Source organism: Dipteris shenzhenensis, chromosome 26 (assembly GCF_047967505.1).
Source record: "Dipteris shenzhenensis isolate YYH24624 ecotype China chromosome 26, Dip_SZ_1.0, whole genome shotgun sequence".
Taxonomy (NCBI): Eukaryota; Viridiplantae; Streptophyta; class Polypodiopsida; order Gleicheniales; family Dipteridaceae; genus Dipteris; species Dipteris shenzhenensis.
This window is the reverse complement of record NC_141621.1, coordinates 27,604,413-27,631,766: the sequence shown is the minus strand read 5'-3', so window position 1 is coordinate 27,631,766 and position 27,354 is coordinate 27,604,413. Positions and strand designations below refer to the sequence as shown.

At 42.0% G+C, this 27,354-nt stretch overlaps 1 protein-coding gene across 4 annotated transcripts in view; it reads left to right on the top strand.

The window, feature by feature from the left end:
- The window catches only part of LOC147884907 (anoctamin-like protein), a 49,522-nt gene extending 31,019 nt beyond the window's left edge, over window positions 1-18,503 (top strand). For all 4 annotated transcript variants that reach the window (XM_087397344.1, XM_087397348.1, XM_087397345.1 and 1 more), the window contains 6 exons: window positions 9,558-9,628; window positions 9,778-9,908; window positions 10,660-10,742; window positions 11,433-11,540; window positions 18,043-18,201; window positions 18,291-18,503. In XM_087397344.1, coding sequence (XP_087253470.1) covers window positions 9,558-9,628; window positions 9,778-9,908; window positions 10,660-10,742; window positions 11,433-11,540; window positions 18,043-18,201; window positions 18,291-18,404 — 666 coding nt within the window. In that variant the 3' untranslated portion in view covers window positions 18,405-18,503. The remainder of the gene's footprint in view (window positions 1-9,557; window positions 9,629-9,777; window positions 9,909-10,659; window positions 10,743-11,432; window positions 11,541-18,042; window positions 18,202-18,290) is intronic.
- The last annotated feature ends 8,851 nt before the right edge of the window (window positions 18,504-27,354 follow it).

The window sequence follows — 27,354 nt, the reverse complement described above, 5'->3', positions numbered from 1 at the left end:
AGAGAGGCCATCACTCTTGTGGGTCACTAATGCCCATAACCCCAAGCAAGGGGGTCCACCCTCAAATGCTAGACCTAGTCCCCATTGTCCGTAACTAAACAGTAGGAAAATATTTCATTTCTTAATAAGCATACTATTGAAAAACAAAAAGAAATAGTACCAAGCAAGTGGATACATGTTGAAGTGGGATGACATTCCCTCCGTCTTTCATTCGGTTGTCCGCAACTGAAATGCTTCCTCATAAGCATCCAAGATTTCAGGACACTCCTGAAATATAGCTCTGTCCACCCATTGGGCATCGGTGGATGGGAGCCCTCTGAACTTCAAAAGGTACATTTTGCGAGTGGTGCCTCGACGTCCCGTAGTGAAGTTATGCAAAATAATTTGCTCTGGGATCAACAAGATCTCAGTGTCCTCTACTTCAGGTGCATCGTCCAGTGTGGGCTCTTGAGGTGGTTCCCCAATGAAGGGTTTCACCAAGCTTACGTGGAAGACATTGTGGATCTTCCAATGCTCTGGAAGTCTCAATCGGACTGAGACATCATTTATTACCTGCAACACCTGAAAAGGACCATAATATCGAAAGGATAGCTTGAAGTAGATGTGCTTTTTGCCCACTTTGGTTTTTAACCGGGCTTTCTCAAATTTCAATAAGACCCATTGGCCTTCTTTCACTGCAAACGCCCTCCGTCTTTTATTTGTAGCTGCTCTTTGTTTTTCCTGTGCCTTTTGAATTATGGCTGCTCGAACTGTGGCATAAGCAGAGTCATAATCCTCCACGAATTGATCAGCGGCAAAGATTTTCTCTCTTGTTTGCATGAGTGGAGTTGGTAAAGATCTACCATATACAATTTCGAAAGGAGCTTTTCCAGTGGAGGAATGAATTGTGTTGTTATAAGCAAACTCCACAAGAGGAAGGAATTTCTCCCAAAAGGTTTGCTGGTCATGCACATAAAATTTCAGCAAATCCAAGAGTGTACTATTCGTAACTTCAGTTTGGCCATCCGTTTGAGGATGAAAAGCTGAGGAGAAACTTAGAAGAGTTCCAAGGTTCTCAAACAAAGCCTGCCAGAAGTTACTAGTGAACTTTGAGTCTCTATCTGATACTATAGACTTGGGCATGCCGTGGTGTCTAAAGATGTGTCTAATAAATAAATGGGCAGCTTCAGGTGCCTTGAGATTCTTTCTGCAAGGAATGAAGTGGGCTTGCTTGCTGAATCGATCTACGATCACCCAAATCATGTCATGATTTTGATTGGTCCTGGGAATTCCTGTAATGAAGTCCATGGTGATGTGTTCCCATGGTCTCTCAGGAATGGGTAGGGGCTGAAGTAAACCCTTGGGTTTTCCTCTCTCATACTTAGCTTTTTGACATGCGAGACAAGCTAAAATGTAGGCAGCAGTGTCCTTTTTCATGTTAGGCCAGTAGAAAAATTTATCCATGGCGGAAAAAGTGGCCACAATACCCCTATGAACAGCATAGGGTGGGTTATGGCTTTCCTCCATCACTTTAGATCTAAGCTGCTTTGTGATACATAGTTTGTTCTCCATGAATAAATAGCCATCCCTGATGTGGTAGGCATGATGGGTGCCTCCATCTTTCAAATGTGCCCATGGCTGAGCAAAATCAGCATCTCCCTCATAGAATTCTTTGAGGGCTGTTAGCTCATCATGATAGGGAACTGAAATATGGTGAAGCCGTGGTCTACGAGAAAGGGCATCAGCTACTACATTCTCTTTTCCAGGAGTATATTGTAGCTGAAAATGAAATGATTGCAGAAAGGTAGACCATTTCATATGTCTCTCTCTGATCAGAGGTTGAGTTAGAAAATATTTAAGACTTTCATGATCAGTTTTTACAAGAAAATCTATCCCTAAAAGATAATGTTTCCAAAGTTTGAGAGCATGAATTACAGCTAAGAGTTCTTTTTCATAGATATCATAATGAAGTTCAGCATCTCTTAGCCGTCGGCTTTCAAAGGCCACAGCATGACCATCCTGGGTAAGAGAAGCCCCAAGGCAATCGCCACTGGCATCAGCTGTTACTAGGAATGGTTTCCTTAAGTCAGGAATGATAAGTACAGGAGCTGTAGTCAGGGCATGCTTTAGAGCATTAAAAGAGTCCTTTTCTTTTTGGGTCCATCTGAACTTCAGATTTTTCTTAGTGAGATTATGTAGAGGGGCTGCAAGTTCAGCAAAATGCCAGATAAACCTTCGGTAATATGAGCATAGGCCTAGAAAAGACCTTACCTCATGGGCATTCTTCAAGTCAGGCCACTCTACAATTGTCTGTATCTTGGCTGGGTCCATACGGACACCTTCTCGTGAGATAATGTGACCAAGATAGTGAATCTCAGGAAGAAAGAACTCACTTTTCTTCTCATTGATGTGAAGAGCATTTTCAGCTAAGATTTGAAATACAATCTTTAGATGTTCCTTATGCTCTTCCTCATTCTTGCTGAAAATGAGGATGTCATCAAAGAAGACGGCAGTGAACTGTCTATAGTTCCTGAACAACCGTTCCATCAGTCGATTGAACGTGGCTGGGGCATTAGTAAGGCCAAATGGCATTACCATACATTCATACAGCTCAAATGTGGTTCGGAAGGCTGTTTTATGAATGTCCTCAGGTACAACTCGTACCTGATGAGGATCAAAGATATCGTCTATACGAGGAATTGGGAAACGATTCTTAACCGTCTGTTTGTTTAAGGCTCTATAGTCTATGCACATCCTGAAGGTTTTATCCTTCTTTTGGACTGGTAAGACAGGAGAGCAAAAAGAAGAACTACTGGGTTGGATCAATCCCTTGTCCAAGAGTTCTTGGACTTGCTTGAAGATTTCATCTTGTTGAGATTGACTTACTCTATATGGGGGTCTATTTGGAGGTGAAGACCCTGGAACTATGTCAATTTTGTGATCCTCTGGTCTCTTAGGAGGGAGGTGACTAGGAAGTTCCTGAGAGAAGCAACTAGAGAATTCCTGAAGGAAATCTAATCTTTCTTTTGTGAGAGGATCTGACTTTTCTTCACTTGGTTGCTTATCGCGTACAAACACTAGAAAAGAACATACCCCTTTCTTAAGCAAATTGGGAGATCGTGCATGACTTACCATAGGAATGGTGTTTCCTGAAACTCCCGCTGTAATGCTCACATCTCTACCCTTATGTTGGAGGGTTAGAATATTCTTCACATAATCGATTCGGGGGTTGACTTGCTTATGCCAGGGCATGCCGAGAATTACATCTGATCCTTGAAGTGGTGCCACCATGAAGGGTAGATGATCCAAGTACCCCTGGATGTGTACCCGAAGCTTGCCGATGATGGGGTACACCTTCTCTTCTTGGTTCTTGAAGGCTGCAGTTGCCTCCAAGGCTTCTCCTTTATCCTCTGGGGCTATCTCGAGGTTCTGTGCCATCTCATGAGAAATAAAGTTGTGAGTAGCTCCACTATCGAACAAAAACAAAGCGGATTGATCCTTTACCTGACCCCATGTTTTCAACAAACTATGGGTGTCGTTTACAGCTCCCTTTTCTGGAGGTGCTTCCACCTTGTTGACTACCAAAACTGGCTTTTTGAGGGCTGCTTCTTTGTTGCTGCTGTTTTTGGCAGCTTGAGGGCATTCGTAGAAGTTGTGGCCTCGATCGCCACACTTGAAACACCGCCCTTCGGAGTAATACTTTTGCTTCTGTTGTGGAGACAATGAGCTGAAAGTGCGGGCTGCTTTCTTCGAAGGAGGCTGGCTGGCTGACTTTTGCTCTTTTGGTGCGTCCTTTGCTATCTCCTTACCCCTTTGTTCCTTGGAAGAGGTTCCCTGGGACTTCCGCTTGTTGTTGTTGCCATTCCGCTTGTTGGAGAAAGATTGTTTCTTCTCCACCTTCAAGGCGATGTTGATGGTGTCTTCGAGAGAAGTAGGAGTGGCAATGTCCACCTCATGCTGAACGATATACCGTAGGCCAGCAAAGAACTTCCTTTGCTGCTCTTTTTTATCCTTCCTACTGAATGCTTGAACTTTTAACAAAGTATCCCAAAAACGATCAACATACTCACTGACTTTCTCTTCTTGGCGTTGGCGGAGGATGTCCCACTGCACCATTGTATCTCTCTTAAACTCCTTAGGCAGGAAGTGCCTCATCAAGTTCTTCTTGAAGTGCTTCCAGGTGTGGGCTTGCTGTCCAGTGTTGACCATAGCTGCCCACCAGAGTGAAGCACGGTCTTGCATGTGCAGGACGGCAAACCGGATCTTCGCCTTGTCTTCGTACTTGTCCCCCTCAAAGAAATACTCGAGGTCTCGGATCCAGGCCAGCAAGACCTCGGGCTTGTCCTCTCCCTTGTACTTGGTAAACTTGAAGAGCTTATCTCCAAGAGGTACCTTATGCTTTGCATACCTTCGTCTCCGTGGACGTCTCGAAGGAGATGGACTCCGATGATGCCGTCTACCTCGAGGAGGGGAAGAAGAGGATGATATTCCCTCCTTGTTGGAGTTGGTGTTGTCCGCACGGCCTCTTCCTTGGGATTGGGCCCTTATGACATGAGTTTCTGCTTGGCTGCTTTCCAGCACTTGAACCTGTTGAGCAATGTTTGCCAAGAGAGCACTCAACTCATGCAAATTAGGAGGAGGGTCAGGTCCATTGGCTGCCATGATGACAAGATGACTCAATGAAGGAGAGACTCAACAAGAGAAAGCACAGAGTACAGGACCACTGCCTAAGCTCTGATACCAATCTGATACCAATGTAAACTACTCGGTGGTTTCTATCAATTCAGACAACGGAATTTGTAGAGGCATTTGAATGAGATGATTGCGAGTTGCCAAACACATATACTTGAACTTAAGAGTTTGCAATTAAGCTGGAATTAAGACTTATACAGCTTAAACACAAAGTGACATCATTGGAGAATGCAATATGATTGAGGGGCCAAGACGGGGCCCCCCCCTTATCCAGGCTCACTTTATTCTTGAAAATGGAGATACAAGACCAAGGTGCAATGCACCTTCCAAACTGATGAACTCAGTGAAAACCTAGGACCTAGATACAAGACTCAAGAGCATATGTACAAGGTAGACAACATAAAAGAGGACTCCAAGCTCAGGTTTCAACTCTTGGCTTGCCCAATCCACAAGGAAGAAGCCTGCAACAATCACCACTTACATCCAACATTAGAGACAAGCACTAGTTTCTAGAAAGATAGTAGAAACAACATGAAATAGTGCTGTAAATGAGATAAACTTGACAATACAGGCTCCCTTCGTGTTTTGACCCTTTTGTAGATGAAGTCCTTGATGCCTCTGAAGCTACCTTGGGTGAGGGGAGTGTGGAAATGGGGCTGGAATGAGAACAGGTTAGAAAAACAGCCTGTAGGCTAGAGAGAGAAAGCTTTTATGAAGTGATAGCTGTAGAGAGAGAGTGCCAATGCTGATCCCAAGGGAGGAGATGTAAGAGAGGAGCTGCTGCTGTTCCAGAGGTGCACAGAAAGGCAGATTTCTGCAAGGGAAATGGGCTGGAACAGTAGAGAGAGAAATTCTGCAGTAGAGAGAGAGACTGCAGCAGGAGAGAGAAAGGGGCTGTGGCTGCTCCAGGCTAGGTGAAGGAGAGAGGATGCTGCTGCTGTTCCAGAAGAGCTGAGAGGGGGCAGATTTCTGGAGAGGAGGGGCTGGAACTGTAGAGAGAGAATGTGCTGTTGTAGAGAGAGAAAGTGCTGCTGAGGTGAGAGAATGGCCTGGGGAGAAGCTGGCTGCACCCAAGGAGCTGGAGAGGTTCTGCTGCATCATCCAAAAGGAGGGAGAAGAAAAGTGACGAAATTTTCATGTGTGGAATGAAGGGGAGAGGCCTTCTTTTATAGGCTCAGCCCCCCCCTAGGCCTAGAGTGGAAGGTGGACACTTGTCCCAGATTTTTGGTGGGCTGCAGTCCCAAAGAGGACAGCCCACAACTTGCCCCAAATCTACCAGATTTGGGGCCAAACACTTGGCCTGCATGCCCTGCCACTTGCCATGCATGCTGCCACATGTGTGGGACAGGTGGACTGACCTGCCAGCTCAGATTCCATGTGGCAGTCTGCCACGTGTCAGCTGCCACGTCACTCCCAAAAACCCTAAAATTTCAAAGTTGTCAGAATTTAATTCTGATCGCACCCACGGGTTCCTAACAGCTGTTCCTAACAGCTTAGACTATCTATTGACGTACTCTAAGGTCATAACTGAGCCATACTGAGCTCATTTGTTTGTCGTCTTATCTTGTATCTCCATTACTCTTGGCATGCTGCCAGGCCCACACCCAAAGCTCAGGGAACATTCTCTTGAATGGTTCCTAGGTCGGTATGCAATCTGTGCATTTGATTGGTCCCATGTTTGGGTACTCAAGTGGGGTGTGGTTCCTAGATGTTCCTCTCAAAGAGAGGCCATCACTCTTGTGGGTCACTAATGCCCATAACCCCAAGCAAGGGGGTCCACCCTCAAATGCTAGACCTAGTCCCCATTGTCCGTAACTAAACAGTAGGAAAATATTTCATTTCTTAATAAGCATACTATTGAAAAACAAAAAGAAATAGTACCAAGCAAGTGGATACATGTTGAAGCAGGATGACACTTGCCCAGCCCTTGTTGGGGGCCATACTTGTCGGATACAGAGTGGGCCCGTGTGGAGCGGCTACAGGTTCTCATGTTATCACGGATGATTCGTGGTAAGTCATCCGTTCCTCAGCAGATCATTCAGGCTGAGTTTGGGTCAACCCCTTTACAGCTAGATGCTGCATTTCAGGTCATCACATATCTGTACCGAGTTAGGGAATATGGGGATTATACCTCAGGGCGTAGCAGGCTACCATGGATAGCTCTATCCTCTTCTATGGCACTTGCAGCAGGAGGAGATCAGAGGTGCTGGTATGCACGTACAGAGAGATGGTTTGAGCGATTGGGGCTCCACATGAATAGACTACCTCCCTTCCAGTATAGCATGGATGCTCCGTTCTCTCCCCTCTTATCACATGAGGTCAATGAGGTTATCCGTGAGGATCTACTACAGCTACACACTTTTCGGACTTGGTTGGAACCGAGTGAACTGCTAGTGAAGCTTATCTTCTACAGAGATCACTTCTTACATATCACAACGGAAGATTTCATTGACCCACCAGGATATACACAAATTCACCTACCCCGATAAGCTGGTTTCTTAGCTTAGCCATATGATTGAACAGTCCACTATGACAAAATTAGGGGACTAAGAGAGTGCTGAATTTTGGGAATGACGATTTAGGTACCCCCTCGAAGAGAGCCAAATTTTAACCTCGAGAGAGAATAGAGTTCCCAAAGTATGATGGAGCAAGAGAGGCGGATAAAATCTCAATTGGATTCACCATTTCGAGCAATATTTTGCCCATCAAGATAAGACCGACCACGAGAAGCTTGCTCTTGCCACACTGCATCTACAGAAGGATGCTTTAATTACCTGAGAAGAGCGAGGATGATAGAAGGAAGAAGTATTTAGCAGCCCTAACCCCGAAAGTGAGGTATGAGGTTGAAATGTTCAACCCAACCACCTTAAAAGACGTCACTAAATTGGTTGAGATTGCTGAGAGGAAATTGAATCCTCGGAAGCCTTTCAACAAAGGAAAAGAGAAAGCTATTGTACAAAATGTTAACAGCCGATCACGTCCTGGATGGATACCATTTCCTTCCATGACTGACGATGAGAAGAAAAAGCTAATCAAGAGTAAATGTTTCGGATGTAAGAAACATAAGCCAGGGCATCATGGCATAAATGTCCTACTCTATTAGCCAAAATTGCCAAAACCAATTTTGTAAAAGGGAAAGGCAAAGCATCCAAGTAGGGGGGTGAGGCTTCTACCTCCTCATCCCAGGACTCTACGGTGAACATAGAACCAAGAGTAAATGCTATCCATTCAGCCAACACTAGTGTATGGATGTGTGAACTGAATAGAGAGTAGGCATATTCATTGTAGAGTATAAACAGAGAATAAAGAATTTTCTCCTCCATGTAGAGCGTCTTATAGGATGAACAGGGCTGAAATAGAAGAGTTGAAAAAAAAAGAGATTGATGATCTATAGTTTCTATTGATTAAGAAGCTCTTCAACACAAAATCATCTATAGCCAAGGTCCACCTAGTTCAATGAAACATTTGGGTGAGAGAATCGTTTAATACTGACCAGTTTGTTGAGAACATGTTTCAGCTTATTGAGCAAGTTACTGTAAAGAGATATCAGCAGCTTCGTATTCAGAAGAGGATTCTGAGCATGAAGAGATATTGAAGAGCCACTGCAGTGATACTTCTGCATTTGAATATTCAGCATCCAGAGGAACCAGAACTTGAAGATGGGATTTAAGTTCTAAGAGAAGATTATTTGCAGATTATGAAGAGGAGATGCAAATGCAAAAGTAAAAGAGAAGCGTACGCAATAGAAAGAGACAAGAGAGGATCCAGAAGAGGACTTCTACCCATTCAAGCAAGAGGGAGTGTCATGACGAGAAATCACTAATCCGTGATTAGTAAATATTAAAAAATTATTATATATTAAACGGCAATGGTGTAACATGTATTTGTATTTATGATGGACACCGACTGATTTGTTATGGCGGTGGATCATCTCAGTAGATAGGACTAGTCGAGCTGGAGCCACTGCTTCAGACGGCATCGAATTTGGACATGTGACACTTATTCTATTAATAAAAATGTGCACACAGGTGTCTAGGTCATAGGGGCAATAGGAAGGAAGGGTGCATTAAGGTGCATTGAATGGTAGATGCATGGGTCATAGGCTAAGTAAGGGTAGGTGTAAATGGGAAGATGGAACTTGAGTGATCTCAAGGGACATTAATGAAAGGGTATCACCCTTTCATTGTGAATCTCACGTAGCATTCTTCATTCACCTTGCATTCATCCGCCATCTCACACACACCTTGCATGCAGGTCGAAATAGAAACAAATACTCTCATGAGGGCACTCTTCCTCATTGGAGGGCCAGTTGGCATTCAAATTCTGCATGCATTGCACACATTTGCATTTCTCGAGAAGGCTGTTTCTTCACACCTCTTGCTTGCAATGGTTAAGTACATGTTAGGCTTGTTAGCTCATGATCTAGTTCCTTTGTTTTTTGATGATGTGTTACCCCCTTAACTTCTATTTTTTGAAAGGTGTTTGGATATGGAAAGCACGTTGTACCTGATATTACACAACAAATATGTTGTTTTAATAGTTTTTTTCTTGAGTACAAAAAGTGAAGGTAGTGTTGTTGAATAATGGGAGTGAAGCAATGGAAAATTATTTACTATGAAACTTCAGTGTTATGTATGGCCTGCCCTGGATTTGCATCAAGGATAAGAGGAAGGCTTTTATTCTCTCCTTGATGTTACTGGTTCTAAGACACTCTCCTCTCAAATTTATTGTGACATCTACAAAGTACTGGCATAAATTATGCCATAAATTTCAACAATGTTGGCGAAACTTCAAATGAATTTGGGGTTTTTCTTTGTAATATATAATGTCTTTAAAGATATAATGATCTACATTTTGACATCCCACGTTTGATGTTAATGTTCCAGATCATCAACAATGTAATAGAAAATTTACTACCTTACATTTCATATCGGCATGCCAAATACAAGAGTGTTCAGTAAGCGTGATTTTGCTTTATTGTCTTTTTACACGTTTCCAGAGATAGCAGACCTCTGTTTTATTGTTTCGGATCATGTGTGCATGTCTCATTTTCTGTTTATAGATTAGCATTGTTCTAAAATAAGTATTTTCCTTTTAATAATTCAGGTTAGAGGCGGAAGAGAAGAAATCTTCACAAGAGAAATCAAGACAGCACATGCCCCGGATTGAAAAAGAGTATCTAAAGCCTTCATACAGTGCGAGCATTGAAAGTGATGTGGAGGATGGGCTTTTTGATGGTAAGCCAGGGATAAAATGCAATGAGGACACAGTTTTCATGTGAGTTTACTAATAATTGCTGGTCAATGTTAAAAACACTTTGCTCAGCTCATTTCTGGAATTTGCCAAGCACTGGAACAATCTTTAGATGGCAAATAGCTTGTTTTTCCAAAGGTAGAGACTTATTTCTGGTTAGCTCTTCCGACGTCTTGTCGCATGATTTTAAACACCATATGAAATTTGTGTGGTGGAGGTTAGCCTCCTTAAATTCCTAGTTCTGGACTAATGATCGCTTTGTGACATCGAATGAATCAGAATACCATATGAATGTGCATGTTTGGAGGTTGAACTTGTTTCAAATGCAGATGCTAGTTATGGGCTCCTGATTTGTGCATGGTTTAAGTTGTCCTTCTCTTAAATGCGAATGCTAGTTAAGGACTTATGATCTCTGATGACATGAAGAGCATAACGGAAGAGTATAGCATAAAATTGTGATCAAGGGAAGAGGTAGAATTCATTCCAAATGCAAATCTTAGTTTTTGGACTCAAGATTTATGTTTACCTCAGTGTTTAGAGTGAAAATTTGACTACCTACATCTTATTCTGTTGTAGTCATATCTCTTACTATCAAGTTTGGACTGTCGTTAAAATCTGATGTAGACATGGCTGACAAGTTCAACTCTTTGGGTTTCTTGGACTGTTTTCAATGTTTTTTCATTTGCAGTATCGGTCTGGAAAGTTTGGTATCTAATTTTATATTGCTCAATGCAGATTTCTTGGAGTTGGCTTTGCAGTTTGGTATGGTGACAATGTTTGCCAGTGCATTTCCTCTTGTGTTTGTTTTTGCCCTTATAGTAAGATGCTATCCCTTGTACCCTGAAATTTTCCTCTGTGCACGTATTCACTACTGCATATGGTTTTGTTCAGATACTGTTTGTTGTGTAGAAATGAAGTTGAGCAAGGATGGTTTCCATGCACTCTTTCTGGTAGGCAGGACTAATAAAGGCTACAATTTGTTTCATGGTGAATTGAGGGGCTCTCCTCTGGTACACATATCCATTCGTGCAGTTCAAGCATTTTCCAACAGTAGCCTTAGATATCTCTTGATTTAAGGCCAACATCAACATCTGATCAGGTTTCACTAATGAGGTTTTCCATAAAATTTTCCATAAACTTCACAGGATACTATTGTTTGTCTTGTGGTGAATCTAAGACTGGTGCAAATGCATTAGTGTATACATGCTTCTTTCACAAACTGAAGACTTACATATCTCCTGGTTAATGAAGGGGAATTGTCTGATGAAAATTCTATATTTCTTAAGTTTTAATTTTTATAAATGTAGAATTTCAGTGTGCCTTGAAAGGCAGTCTTCTTGGTGTCTTAGCAGACATTTTCAGCTCCATTGAAGTTTCCACATGTAGCATAAGCATGCAGATCAACTGTATTTTATGTACCAGGAAAGCTTCCAATTTAGTCCATGTTTGTCTTTTGATACCAAGCATGGATCTGTCATCTTAATATTATTTTCATTGCTATTTTGTAGAATAATTTGATGGAGATCCGCACAGATGCAATGAAGCTGCTGATCATGCTTCGTCGGCCTGTACCTCGTGCTGCTTCCTCCATTGGAGCTTGGCTTAACATCTTTCAGGTATTATGTAATTGGACTTGGAAGTGCCTAATGCTTAAGTCTGGGCCCAGCCAAGGCGCCGAATCAAGCTAAGAAGGGTGCACTTTGGAGTGACAAGATTATAGACTGTGGTGTTGGATCCTTTCATACTTGTTCCTTTATGAATGTGTCATGGGTCTTTGAAAGCTCTTGTATTGCAGAATGAAAGAACGAAACCAAGTTTATTAAAGTCTTTGAAAGACTGAAGGGTCTATGAAGAAACAGATCTAATGAGAAAAACCTGAAAGGGTGGGGCCACTAACTGGCCATCCACACCCAAGACGAATACTGATATCTAAAAACCCATCGAAAAAGGATAGATTTACAATGTGGCATCACTATGATGGTCCTCTGTATGCTCTCTGAGGGACTAGAGCCATTGACCAGCTGAGAATGGATAGGAGGGTCTCAGTAGATAGAGGCTCTGGCGAAAGGCTGGTGTCACTAAGATATAAAACCTGTGATAAAGAGCTGCTATCGACCTCTGTGTGGTCCTCTGTGGCCGCCTCGCAGTAGCTCACCATTGGATGAGTGCTACTGTCACCTCAGTCGGCGGTGTCCCTAGAGCATCAACCATGGATGGAAGATGCTCTAGGGATTGTCAAGAGGGATGTGGTCAGGAGATTGTCACCTCATATGTGTGACAACGTGTCGAAACTACCCAGACAATCTTTTAACCATATCCCATATCTTGTAGGTGTCTAATGGGCTTGGCTCATGGTGTCAAAAGCCTTGTAAAAGTCCACAAAGCAGCAGTAAATCCTCTCTCTCCATGTTGGTGCCTCCTCAATGATACCTCTGAGCGTGAGGATGTGATCCAAGGTTGCATGATCAGTGCAAAAGCGTGCCTGACCTGCAGCTCTCCAAGTCCCTCGCACTTTGCAAACTGGATAACTGTGTGCCGAGTATTGAGGAACAAATCTTGGACATTACATGCCCAAGATTTTTTTTTTAAAAATGTTAGCTCAAATTTCTCCTCTTTCATTGTCTCTTTTTATTTCCATTGTAGAACCTTGGAATTTAGAACAACCAAAATCTTAATTTGTATAATTGGATATATTCTAGTCTTACAAAGGTATATAAATATTGGACATTACATGCCCAATCATGATGGTCTTGTAAATTTTTTGGCTCTGGAATCCCTTTTCTTGTGGGTAGTAAGGGTCCAGGTGAGGGGAAACCGTTGCCACTCAGTCCATATGCAATGCATTCAGTACATAGCCCCTCAGGTTCTTTGGCTAGGCCATTATGTAGCTTCAAGGCTGCATGTATGATGTCACTGGTTGTGAACAATTCGCAAGAGGTGGGGCGAGGTAGCTGTGAGGTGTCAGGTTGTGGCTGATGAGGGATTTCACATAGTGTATTGCAAGAGTGGTATTGATAAGAGAAGGAGCCCATCGATCGAGAAACATTTTCCATAAGTCTTTGGAATTGCTGCCAAATAGGATATCTAGTAATTCCTCGTTCTAGTGGATGAATGCATGCTTCTTTCAGTGGACTAGATGGGATACTCATGTATAGTCTCCATTGCTCTTGAAAGATGCTGCTTGGTTTCGAATTTGAGTTGGTGGCATGAAATCCTGATGACCCTCAAGCAAAAGACTTGCATAGTGAATGAAAGGAATGTTTACCTTGTATTGACACTAGGCTCTTCTTTTGCGTCCACCTCACCTACAAACGCATGCTTGCTTTATGAATGTGTCTTTGCAATCTTTCATAGTGAAGAGCCACGACTGTCATATTATCCTCAACCAAGAGTCTACGCAAGTAAACGAAGGGAATGCTTTGGGTTCTCTACCTTGTGTTGACACTAGGCTCACGTTTGGTGGCCACCTCAACTACAAAAGGGTGTTTGTTGAGAACCATCATGGTATAGAAGGCCTGAGATTCGTTGATATATCCTATTATCAATGTAATGTGCTCTAGAATCGATGCCAAAGTGCAATAGATGCATGTGTCAACGTAAAAGTGCAACAGATACGTCCATCAACGTCAAAGTGCAAAAGTGGAACATATACATCAATCAACGTCAAAGTGCAATAAATCCATCCATCAAGGTCTCTATTATTTCTTTTATGCTCTTTGACTAATGTTGAAATGGCTTGGAAACTATGTGACACTCCTAGTGGGGAAGTTCAATTGAATTCCCATTAAGATGGTTGACCTACACTTAGTTGAAAATTTTATTGGGTCACAGGTCTAGCTTGCCCACATCATGCTCACTCTTTAAAATCCCCTTTGTATATCTCTTAAGGCATGGCCCCTTACAAAGAATGATTTGCAGTGCCCTCATTTGGATTTGGATTGATGTATTGGCAATGTTGGTTACATGTACTCACATGTGTGATAAAGAAACATAAGAGTTGTGTGAATGAAGCGCTTGCCTAGGAAAAGAAACCTCTCTAGATAGAGAAGTTAAAGAGTACACTGATACACATAGGCAAAAAGCAATCCCATTCTTATGTTGTCAAAGGTGAAATTGAGGGATAAGATCAGTCTTGGTGGCTGGTGAACAAGAAAAACCAGAGTGTATGTTGGGGATCAAGCTTGTGAAAGACTAACACTCAAAGGTGAAAACATATGAAGATTAAAATGTTGGGTGGTGCCAAAAAAGGACCAAAGTGAGATTGTGCATTGGCTCGTGCCAAAAAAAGACCAAAGTGAATTGTGGGGCTAGCTTTTGTGATACTAACGAGCAAGGGTGAAAAATATTGGCAAAGATGAATGAAATTTAACAAAAGATGAGCGACATATGCTCCCTAAACGAGAAGTGAAGTTGGATCAAGTGTCTCAAAAGTTGCTTCTAGGCTAGCAATGAAACGTTGAGTCCTTCCTTGGCGACTTCAAATATCCTACTTAACAATAGACACACACACACACACACACACACACACATACACTTTTTGTTTGTAAGAAGTAGTATATTCATTAGAAAAAATATACATTTATAGTTGTCTCAAAACGAGACAGCTACTATTCAGAACTAAAAACAGTAGTAAAAAACTTCTAAGCAGGCCAAAGGAAGGTTTCCAAAAGAATGCGCATATTGGAGAGATCGATGCAAGGAGGAACGGAAGAAACGATCAACCAAGAGTGCTTGTATAGTCGAATGTTACGAGCATGATAAAACGACCACAAAGCCCCGGCACCAAGAACATATTACGCTTGGGTAGATTTATTATCTGTTCAGAGTTGGGGCTCCACCGACAGGGGTCACTGTAGCCCTTATCAAACGCAGAGCTACAACCAGGAGACGGCATAGGACCACGTCCACGGGCAGCCGCTAGCACTCTATTTATGACTTTATGTCCTCACTACCTCATCCCCCTCGATGATCCAATGATGAGGATGTTAGTGTTGGGTAGGCGATCATCATTCTGACATGACTATGTAGCACTTAGCACTTATCATTATGACATGACTATGTAGCACTCAGCACTTATGATTTGCATTCTGCATTGGAGTGGATGCTCGTTTAGTAGCTCCACCCACACAACTTGTTTGTATCAAGATTTTTCACAATCTCATAGACCCATCAGTCTTTCGAAGACTTTAATAAACTCTCTCTCTCTCTCTCTCTCTCTCTCTCTCTCACACACACACACACACACACACACACGCGCGCACACACACACACACACTTGTTTTTTTGTAATACTTAATATTACTGCGTGGGAAACCTCAAAATGAGGTACAAACCTGCCATGAATTACAAAAATATAAGAGTAACACCTGTCTAGAAGAGATACGAGATAAAAGTTGACAAGAACCCAATAGTAAAAGAAGGACAATATGCATTTATGTGCTTGTAGGGGGCGACATAAAGACAATATCCTGCAATGTGATCCCTTGTTGTACCATAAAACCATTGAGTAGAGTAGTAGTGCCATCAATAAAATGCAACTTCTTTTGACCTATATGATTCTTCTCAACATAAGCAAGTAGACGAAACCATTTAATCGCCACATCAAAAACTTGTTGGAGCGTATGATGCATATCCTCGGGTTTAAAAATGCTCTTAGATCGATGAGAATTTGTCTGAGTATCTTGTGCTCTCAAATCCATAGTTTGTTCCACAGTTCCATTATCTATTGTAGCCGAAGGAGAAATATCTACCCGCAACTCAAAAGACTGTGACTCAATAACTGGAGAGATATCCACTTGCAACGAAGAACATTGTGACTCAATAATCGGAGAGGCTAGGTGAGAGGACTTTTTCTTGCAAGATTCCACTAGTTGAATCCCAAAACATCCTCGCCATATGTGACCATACCCATGCCAAAACCTGTCCAAAACAGTCTGACATTTTCGCTTTTCAAATTTCTACCTTGATTCGTGAAAATGTCGAACAATCAAAATTAATCTCTTTTGACATCTTTATAACTCTCTCGTGCAAAAATTTTCTTAAAAATGAAGTCTTCCTGTACAACTTCAGCGTGCGACATGGCCGCAAAGAACCAACAACCTCCCAATAATTGTCAAAAAATTATGCCCACAACCTATTGAAAAGATCCTTTTACATTTTATTTTCACTTTCATCCTCTGAAATATTGCCACAAAAACAAAATCGACCTCAACAATCCATATTTTTCTCCTCTGACATATCTACAACTCTCCTCCTATACGTCTTCAGCTTTAGCATGGTTCCAAAGTACATTTTGATACTAAACTGTAAAAATCATAAAACAGCATAGGGAAATACATAACGCAACATGAGGCCTCACATAAAATTAGCACACCAACATAGGTAAAATAGTGCATGAGGTAGAGTATTGTGGATAATCAAGAGTCTCACACTTGGATATTAGAGGGAGGTTCATCAAAATTCTTAGTATTGGTGTGAGATTTGCGAAATGATTGTATAAGCTTGAAGTGGTCTCTAGATTTTATCAAGGAATTTAGTATGGATCTGTTCTTTGTTTTGTTTCAACAATCACGCCGTGGTATCTAGATTGATTAAGGGCTTTACTATGTGTTCTTTTGTCCAACAATTATGAAAACTACCAAGAGAGATGTGACCAATTTGCTAATTGATTGAAGGTTTTAAGACTCATATGCTAGATTAAGTTAACATACACATGGTGAAGCATCATGGAGCTAGAGAATAACTTGGACCTTGGAATGGGATGCTACATGGAGGCTTAGATGGAGTTTATGGATTATTTCAATCAAGTTCCTAAAGGTATTGTGGAACGTTGCATCAAAAGTATTATTCATAGGGATAGCTTCTCCAGCTTGACACCTGCCGCTTCTTCTCCAAATGTTGCCCAAAATGCTTCTCTTCTGAACAAAATTTGTTTGGGTATTATTGATGCTGTCGGGGAGGTTGGAGCAGCACAAACTCAAAGACCTTGGCTAGGATCTTGTAGGGGGTATCCAGTAATTGAGCACCACTGGTGAATGTTTGCATAATCCCCTCCTTTTAATATGACCCCGGGCAAGTGATTGAGGGAGCAATCCTGAGTCTAAGACCTCCTGAAAAACCCCATCTCCAGGATCTCTTGTGGGTCAGAGTGGAGCTGCCCTCCCCTCATCTCTCAACCACTGGAGCTGGGTTCTTGCCGACTTGGGGGCTGTGGTCTGGAAGGGTTGACGTGTCATCCAATCACCTTGCTATGCGCACTTGCTCTGGAGAATTGACAGGAGTTGCTCTGCATGCTAGATCTTTGTCACCTGCTGCAGGTCAAGTCTGGAACTTTCATATTTGTCCAGTAGCCACTGAGAGGCCGATTCCTGCTTCCCAAGCCTCTCAATGGAAGACAAATCCATCTCAAGTACTCTCTCTCTCTCTCTCTCTCTCTCTCTCTCTCTCTCTTAGGATCTGTCTCTATCCCTCTTAGAGTTCTCCTCTTGCATCCCTACCCAGTCTTCTTCAGCATTGGAGTGGCACAGTGACTGGCCGTTTTTTGATGGAGTTGGACGATTGACCCTAAACCATTCCAGCATGGGCAGGACCACATCCTTGATGGTGCTGATGGTTATGGGAGGGCAAGCCTTTGTGACAGGTGCCGTGAGACCATGTCAAGTGGTTCTGGCCATCTCAAGCTGGACTCCTTGCACGCCCATCATACTTAAAATAGCTGGAGTTCCAGTCTTGTCTCACAATTTTGAAACTAGCATTGAGATATATATGTTTTTTGCACTACATTTTAATTTCTTTCACATTTTTCATATTTTCTAGCATACTCTATGTGCAACACCTTGTGTGAAATCTCTTCGCCTTCAGCTACTTGAACTACCTCAATTACATCTGCAAACTGGCTCGTAAATTTAACAAGGCAATAGAGTTACAGTATTATGTGATATGTCATATTGTTCTGCCCAAAGCTCTTGTAGAAGAAGTAATCAGGCAGACATCACGTTGCATCGGGGCTTCCTTTAACTGCTGCTCACTAAAACAATTTGTTGGAAAGTGGGATTGATTTTGGGCTTTCATTTTCAAAGTATTGTTACAAAAATTGACAAATATTACCTGACTGTGCAGTATTTGGGAGTTCTGGCAATTTGTACAAACTGTGCCTTATTAGTCTGTTTGTACGATCAACAAGGAAAGTGGACAATAGAACCTGGTCTTGCTGCCATATTTCTTATGGAGCATGTCCTGCTTCTTGTCAAATTTGGGTTTTCATGCTTTGTACCTGAGGTTTGTTCTTTCTATCAACACCATCTTCAAGGAAATTCTACATTTCTCTAGCAACTTTATGGTAAGCTTTGAAAATACTGGTCTTGTAGGAACCTGCATGGGTCAGAGCAAAGAGAATGAAAGCAAGATGCATGCGAAACAAATGTTCACGCAGGATATTGCACAGTTTTGATGTACATAAGGAGAACCAGCCAAAGAATTGAGCCTAACTCTAGCACATTCAAAAATTTCTTATCCAGTTATGGAGCTACCAAGATCTTTGTGTATATAAATCCTACCCTTATTCCAAATTTAATATTCTTCTAAGGTCTTGTTCATGTATCTCTGGTGCAATGGATTTTGTGTGCGCTCTTTCTCAAATATGGGGCTTCTCTTCATTGTGTTGTGAAGTCCTTCCTATTGCGTTCTCATTTATGCTTAGGTTGAATTATTTCTTTATGTATGTGTTTTGCTTTCCAACAATCTGGAAAGGTGTGTGCTCTGGACATCCTAGGAATCTTGATTCTCAACTTTATTTGCTATTTATAGGTCTTTAGACTTCTTTTTTCGGGAGATTGCTCGTCTGCTTCCAGACATAACTAGCATCATCTCGTCGCACACGTCTATCTTGACTTCCCAGATTTTCTTCTTTAGGTAATTAACAGTAGAGGATGGTGAAGTATGCAGGTGAGAGATACATGATATGGTATCGTTTAAGCATATTGTTGTTAAGCATCACCAGAAGTTATGGTTTTTTCGTTTCTTGATCGTGTGTACAATTCTTTTTGGCATGTTATTTCTTCTAGATATGCAGTGTGCATCCCAGCCATGTGAATTTCCAGTTTCACTCATTCAGATAACTAGTGCCACAAACTGTGTAATGTTTACACTGCCATACGATTATGTCCGGGCAGATGATATAGTCATTATCTGAAAGGATATCTCTTCTGTGAGTTCTGTCTTCAGTCCATAAGATTTCTTGCACACAACAGCTTCATTGCAAGGAAGTACCATGATAGCTTTTAAAATATCATTTAGCAACACACTTTTAGCCCGCATATCCCATGTAATTTAGGTTGCACACATAATACTTAAGGCAAGATGTGGTAAATATCATCTAAGATATATATTATAAAGGGCAGCACGCTAAGGACAGAAGCTTTTCAACAGAGATTTTTGGTAAACGTTGGTCTCGATGATATTGATGAACTTTCTATTGTGTTTGAAATGTCTCAATTTTTTGCTTTGACATGGCCTTCTAAAGTAATCATCAAGGAATGTGATGAAATACAAAGCTTTGTCTTAAAGATATCCCCAAATTCTTGAATGAATGATCTAACCTATGTCAATTTCTTAGACCTTGATGTGGAAAAACTAAAAGATGGGCTTGCTTACCCATGTACCATGATTCGCATACATCCTTTTGGAAATAGAAGGCTTTGAATCATATTTAATCTCTTCATGGAAATTTAGTTGTCCAAATTGTTTGCATCATAAAGTGCCATCTCAATTCTGGTGTGTTGCACTAAGAGCTCTCTTGAATTGAACATGTTAAAATCAATTTGAACATTCTGTCAACTCTTGCCTTTTTTGTAATGATTGAGTTGGGTTCCTAATTGTGCAACCAAATTGTTAAAACTAACCCTCTTCTATGTCAATCATCTAATCTACTGCTTTAATCTTATGTGAAGTATTGTCACCCACAAGTAGAAACCAATTATTCTCAAATCAATGCGAAACCAATTATTCTCAAATCAAACGACCAAACTCTTGCCTCCTTAATCTGCTCATTTGACGCTTGATTTGTTGCATACTAAAAGGAGTTATGTTGAATTTGATCTTAAATTTATGTTTTCCTCACATTCCAGAACCAGGTCGTCCAAGATGCGTGCTCGTTCAAGATGAGTGCCTCACACAACTGGCTGCACTCGGCAAACATACCACAACCTCTGTAATCTAGCCTTACCACGATCCCAGTAGCTGCGCCAATGCATTCCCCTGTGCATGCCCCGCCGTCGGAAGGGAGCCTATAACGGGACTCGTTGGCTAGCACTACACCAACTTCGGTCTTCACGCCCTTACTGTCCTTCGAGTGGGTGGAGTTGGGTGGCGTCATAGCTCACGCAAGTCCATACCCAGAACCAGGTTGCACTTCCCCCACTTGCAGCTCCAACTTTGCCTCCTCCAGTGCCATCACACCCTAGCTACCGTTGTAGAACAAGATGACATTGATGATGTAGAAGAGGTGGTTGATGCTTGACCCTCTGTCTATTGGAGGGTATAGTATGAGGTTTAGCACCTAACATTTTTTAAAAAACTTTTTGAGTAAGGGAGAGTTGTAGGTGGCCATATATTATGATTAGCATGAGGCCACATGAACTCCTGTGTCATGATTAGTGCTCATGATTTCAACTCTAGGTAGTAGGAGCTCACATAAAGCTACCTAGATCCCACTGGTCTCTTTCCAATTGGCTGCTACCATTCAAGATCTCCAGTGAGATGTCAAATCATTCAAGTCATTTTTTACTCTAGGTAAGCATCATTCAAGTCATTTGGGTTCTCAACCGTGGCATTGCCATAAATTGATGTAATACTTATTACATAGGCATTTGACTTCCCTTATCAGGCCTTGTGATGGTTTGGTGGGCTGTCATCTATCCCGCGGGTGTGCCAAAGTGTTACTAGTCTAGCCAACCTAATTCCTATAGGTCCGCCTTTGGTAACAATGTGGTCTTTGACTCTTAGCCAGAGCCGCCGCCTCCTAGCCGGAACCACACCTGTTTGGACTTTATGGCAAGGAGGCATCCCTCAGTCCCCTTTATGGCAATGCCGCATAATCAAGTTAGGGTCACCACCATAGGGCATTTTAGTGGTTAGTAGTTTAAACATCTCTTAGTTTGAATGCATGACATCATCACAATCATGGATGATAGTTGGCAAAGAATTGGGATTTATAGGGCATGTTGCCTCAATGTAAAGAGGTTGTTGAACACCAGTTGTTTTGTTATTCAATGTATCTTGGCTCTATGATCCAGTGTTAACCAGTTGCACTCCGTAGTGATGCGAGCATCATATTCTCCATACAAGCCTTATGTCATTTCTTTTGGCTTTCTCTCTATATTTATTTATTTTGTTTAATGTTTTGATGTCACGTGTTTAAGTTACAACCCAACCAAAACACTCTTTGTTTCTACCCCAACTCATTTGTTACATTTACAACTCGTGGCATTGCATTTTCATAAACATTGTATCGACATGATGGTTAAGGAAGTAAACAACCTGTTGATAGTTACTTTTTGTTATGGAGTGCAAGTCAAAACTCAAAGCAACTCAAAGTACAGAAAATAAAGATTCCTAAGAGAGGAAGGGGAATGGAGAATGAATCAGATGGGAAAGCTCATCTTCTCCATTGTCTCTCCCCTATAGCTCTTCAAATACACATGCTCTCATGACAAAGTACCCTATCAAAGACATTGGGTTTGATGAGACTAATGTGAGAGCCTTAGCCCTCAATGGACCAAGCTATATTCTTAGACTTTCCAAGTTCATTTTTCTTTGGGAAGATGAGCTACTAGACTCTCTAGCATTTCCCCTAGCACCTAGAAAAATTGTAGTTGTCTCCCCACCAAGTTGGCATGGACCCCATGACAACATAGGAAACAGAGGGGGTTACAATTTAATATTGCCAGACCAGATAGGTGCACATGATCTAAGAAAATCTACGAGGGTTTTCGAATCCCCTCTGGAAAGTGAAGAGATGATTCTCACACTTGGTAGCACTAGAGAAGCTAAGGCTATAAGTAAGGAAAAAATTGATGGAACAACATGCCACCTCTAAATATGCCCAAAATCATGTAAATGGAGAAAGCCCACATGCAGATACACAACTTTTCTTCATAGAACAAAGAATCCATAGATGGGTTGGCACCTTCTTCTGTAGCAGCAGGTACACATGTAACTACCCCTCGTAGGAGGAGACGTCATGATATCTACTCTCCAGAGGACTTCGATTCAACTCAGTCGACTCCTTAAGGGCCTACCCTTGCGACTACTCCTGGCCTCACTCCTCTTGGGCCTAGCATTGTGACTACCCCTCGGGGAACTCCTTTGCTGGCAGCCCATGGCTTTGTCAGGAGTCCCAACAAGTTTGTCACATCCATGAGTGATGCAGAGGTAGCAAGATTCATCACTCTGCTATCCCATAGGACCTCAGCTATTCCCTCTCCTACACCCCTCGGGGGTGGATGAGGGCCATCGACGGCTGGACCTACTCAACAGTCATCCCCTGTAGCCCCTTCAACCGAGGGATCATCACTTGGGCGTACCCATATTATGTACTCTATAAGCATTTCACAAGCACGTTCTTTCATGATATCATTGTAGTATCAAAGACACAGTAAGATTATAAGAAATATTTAGCCATAGTGTTTTAGAAATTATGTTATAGCAAGGTCTATATCAATGGAAAAAAGAGTGAATTCTTTCTCAATAAGATCCATTATGTAGGACGTGATAAGAGGTTGTGCAGATGGATCCTACTAAAGTCAAATCCATCCAAGAATCACCTAAACTCAAAATAACTTATGAAGTATGAAGATTCTTGTGTCTTTGTGCTATTATTTGAGATTCATCTAACATTTTATAGACATTGTTGTCCCACTTCATGATTTATCCAAGAACGTCTTTAGATGGGGAGAGTGACAGAGGATACCTTTTATCAATCTGTATGAACCTTGACAAGCTCTATGCGCTTGTCCTCAAGTACCTCCCTGATGAAATGGTACCTGATCTCATTTTGTTTGGTCTTTGCATGAAAGACCAGATTCCGTGCTAGCTGAATAGCACTCATGGAATCACTATGCAATGTCGGTACACTTGTATGAATCTCCAAATCTCCCACTAGCCGATCAAGCCATATAGCCTTCTTGCAACCCTCTGTGGCTGCAACATACTCAGCCTCTATGGTAGACAAAGTAATGCACTTCTGTGCGCGAGACATCCACGACACTGCACCACCTGCAAAGGTGAACACATAACCAGAAGTGGATCTCCTACTATCCACATGCCCTGCATACTCTGAATCTGTGTACCCAAGTACACGCATGTCTTCTCTACCAAAGCAGATGCACATCTCCTTGGTACCCTTCATGTACCTCATGATGCACTTAACTGCCTCCCAATGCCGCTTTCCTAGATTAGCCATATACCGGCTAACAACTCCCACTACAAATGCAATGTCTGGTCTAGTAGCTATCATAGCATACATAAGACACCCAACTGCTGATGCATAAGGAACCTTGGCCATCATGGCCCTCTCCTCATCTGATTTGGGACTATCTGTATGACTCAGTTTCACATATGGAGGTAATGGAGTACTAACTGCCTTCCCCCCTCCATATTGAAACGCTGCAATACTTTTGTAACATACTCCTTCTATGAAAGCCAAAGGAGTTTCCTACTCCGATCACGCGTGATGCGCATACCAAGAATATGACCTGCAAGTCCCAAATCCTTCATATCAAAGGCCTCATGCAACTTGCCTTTAATGCATCTAGCTCATAAGTATTCTTGCTAGCCAATAGCATATCATCCACATATAGTGCCAAGATTATCAAGCTATTATCCTTAGCCCTTTTAGTGTAGAGGCAGTGATCAATTTCACTCCTTCTAAAACCCTGGGACCGAATGAAAGCATCAAACTTCTTATACCATTCTCTAGGCGCTTGCTTAAGACCGTAGAGACTCTTCTTCAGCTTGCAAACTAGATGCTCTTTGCCCTTTTCTTCAAAGCCTTCCGCCTGCACCATGTAAATTTCCTCATGCAAATCCCCATGCAAGAAAGCTGTCTTGACATCCATCTGCATAAGCTCCATATCCTCTAATGCCACTAGTCCAAGCATGCATCTAAGTGTGGTCATCTTCACAACCGGAGAGAATATCTCATCAAAGTCCAAACCCTTCTCTTGCTTGAACCCTTTAGCGACCAAACGGGCCTTATACCTAGGCACATCATCACCTGTGACCTTCATTTTGTAGACCCATTTACATGGCAATGCTTTCTTTCCATGTGGAAAAGAAACCAAGTCCCAAGTCTTATCCTTCATAAGTGAACTCATTTCTGATTGCATATAGCATACTCCCACTTGCGTTGATCCTCACGCATCATAGCCTCTCTGTAGCAAGAAGGCTCCTCGCAATCAGTAAGCATCACATAATCTACCCCTGGAACAAACTTATCAGGCGGTCTAGACACTCTAGATGACCTTCTCAAGGGCATTTTAGCTTGCTGTCCCACCTGCATATCAGCCACATTTGGCTCATCATTTCCACCAATAGATGATCCATCATCTACCCTTGATTGTATACCTGTGGGAGTACTTGGTGGTACCATTTCTTGCACATTTTGTGCATGGATAGCTTGCTGTCTATCAACATACGCAGGTGGATTCACATCCTGGAAAGTGATTCTTCTCATTTCCACATCCCTCATGGGTGTCTTATGCATCTTCTTCTCATTGAAGACTACATCATGGCTGCGTATGATCTTCTTTGCTTCTGGATCCCAGAGACAATAGCCCATCTCTCCACTTTCACCATAACCCAGAAAGATGCATTTCCTAGACTTAGGATCTAGCTTCTTTCGAAGCTCTTTTGGCACATGTGCATATGCCTCACACCCAAATATACGCAAATGAGAGTAAGAGGGCTTCTTGCCACTCCATGCCTCTTCAGGAATACCGCCATCCAAACTCTTACTAGGTGATCTATTGATCACATGCACTGCAGTCTTCATTGCCTCAGCCCAAAAACCACCAGAAAGACTTGCATTTGAAAGCATGCATTCCAACCTTTCTTTAATGGTACGATTCATCTTTTCTACAACTGGATTTTGCTTTGGAGTACGAGGGGATGTGAGCTCCCTCTTAATCACACGTGTATCACAGAAATGCTGAAAGTCATGAGAGAGATACTCAGTCCGTAGGCATTTAAGTGTTCTATCTGACTGATTCTCAACCAAGGCCAGCCATTTCTGAAATACCTAGAACACATCACTCTTCCGATCTATAGCATAAGCCCACACTTTCCTAGTTGCATCATCAATGAATGTCACATAGTATTCAGCCCCGCCTAATGACCGTGTAGGCATGGACCACATACGTATAAATGCACCAAATCAAGCTTTTCAAACTCTTTCTTTCCCCTTCTTTTATGGGCTGATTTAGTCTGCTTCCCATAGAGACAGTGCTCACAAAATTCAAAATCAGAGAAACTCAAATGCGGTACATAACCCAAACGGCATAAGAGTTTCATTCTGTTCTGGCTCATGTGCCCCAACCTGCAATGCCACAAAGAAGTGCTTGGCTACTCGGTTATTGCAACAACATGATCAAATACCCCTGATACATGTAAGGGATACAAAGTCCCACACTTGGCACCCCTAGCCAAAAGCATAGAGCCCTTCTTAATTTTCCAACTCTGAAAGCCAAAAGTGGTGTGAAAACCAGCATCATCTAGCTAACCCACTGAAATAAGACTCTTGGTCAACTTAGGCACAAGTCTCACATGTTTTAAAATAAATGCAGATCCATTTGCAAAAGAAAACTTTATGTCACCTACTCCCACTATGTCACATGCATAGTCATTTCCAAGATGCACACAACCTGTCTTTCCACTGTCATAAGTGGAGAACCATTCCCTATGGGGAGTAACATGGAATGAAGCACCATAATCCAAAATCCAATCCTGGGAATATGCATCATCTGAAGTGGTAAGCAACTCTGTAGATAAACTAGACATGAAGAGAACATCATTGTCACTATCATGTGTGATTGCATTGATCTCCTCGATCTTCACTTTTCCTTTGTCCTCCCTTGGACTCTCTTCCTTTTGATTTGCACCCCAATTTGCATTCTTTTTCTTATCCTTTTGCTCTCTTTTCAGCTTGTAGCAATCCTTTTTCATATGGCCCTTCTTGCCACAGTGGTAACACTCAATGTTCCGTGCCTTGGATTTGCTACGAGACTTCCCTCTTTCTTGGGACTTCCCCCTGAACTGTGATATGCCCCTTTGCACATTTAAGGCTGCATCCTGCTTGTTGCCGTCCATAGACTTTCGTCTAATCTCCTCAGCCAACAAGCTACCCACAACATCATCAAATTTCAGTACTCCACCACGTGCAGAGTTACTGATGACAGCTGTACGGAAGGTATCCCATGAGGATGGCAATGAACATAAGAGAAATATTGCCTTAGTCTCCGCATCAAAATTCATCTTCTGAGCTTGAAGCTGGTTGAAAATAATATTGAATTCATTCAAGTGAGAAGCAATGGAGACCCCTTCCTTTATCTGCAGCTCAAACAACCTCTTCATGAGGTAAACTTTATTAGAGGTAGTTTCCTTCTCATAAGTGGCACATAGTTTCTTCCACAAATCTTCTGTAGTTTGCTCATTTACTACTGTGAAATAAACTGACTCTACAAGATGAAGTCTAATAGTAGACTTTGCTAATGCATCCAACTCATTCCAATCATCCTCAGACATATTTGCAGGCTTAGCTTCAATCCCTGCCAAGGGTTTAATCTGCTTCTTTTGAATAAGCACATCCCTTATCTATTCTTTCCACAAAGAAAAGTTTGTCCCATCAAACTTTTTAATGTTGAAAAACTCCTTTTCAGACATGGAAGAGGATGCCATAATGCAAATAAAGCAAAATCCCAAATGCTAGTGCCTACAAGAGAGAATCACACCAAATACCAGGTGCACCCAAATGTGTATGCCACAATAGAGTGAAATATCACCAAAACTCAAAGCTCAAAGCATCAAAAGATGCAGCTGACTCATGTGCATGTACTATGCATCCATATGAGCAAATCTGGCCCAAAACAAAATGCCAACTGCAATGGCAATCCAAAATGCCAATAAGTACCAAATGACTCAAGCATAAACACTATCCATTGGCATATGCATCAATAATATCTCATTCAAGAGAGCATAGCACTATCAGTGCATCACCTGCAATGTGTCAAAGCTGTCCCTTAGCATAAAATAGCATCCATGTGCAAAGTGTCCATAAAAATAGCATCCCACAAGGCAATTTGGGCCTATCAGCGCATCCAATAAGGACCGCAATGCATCCAAATGGCCTATAAATCATCCACTGCAACCCAATGCACA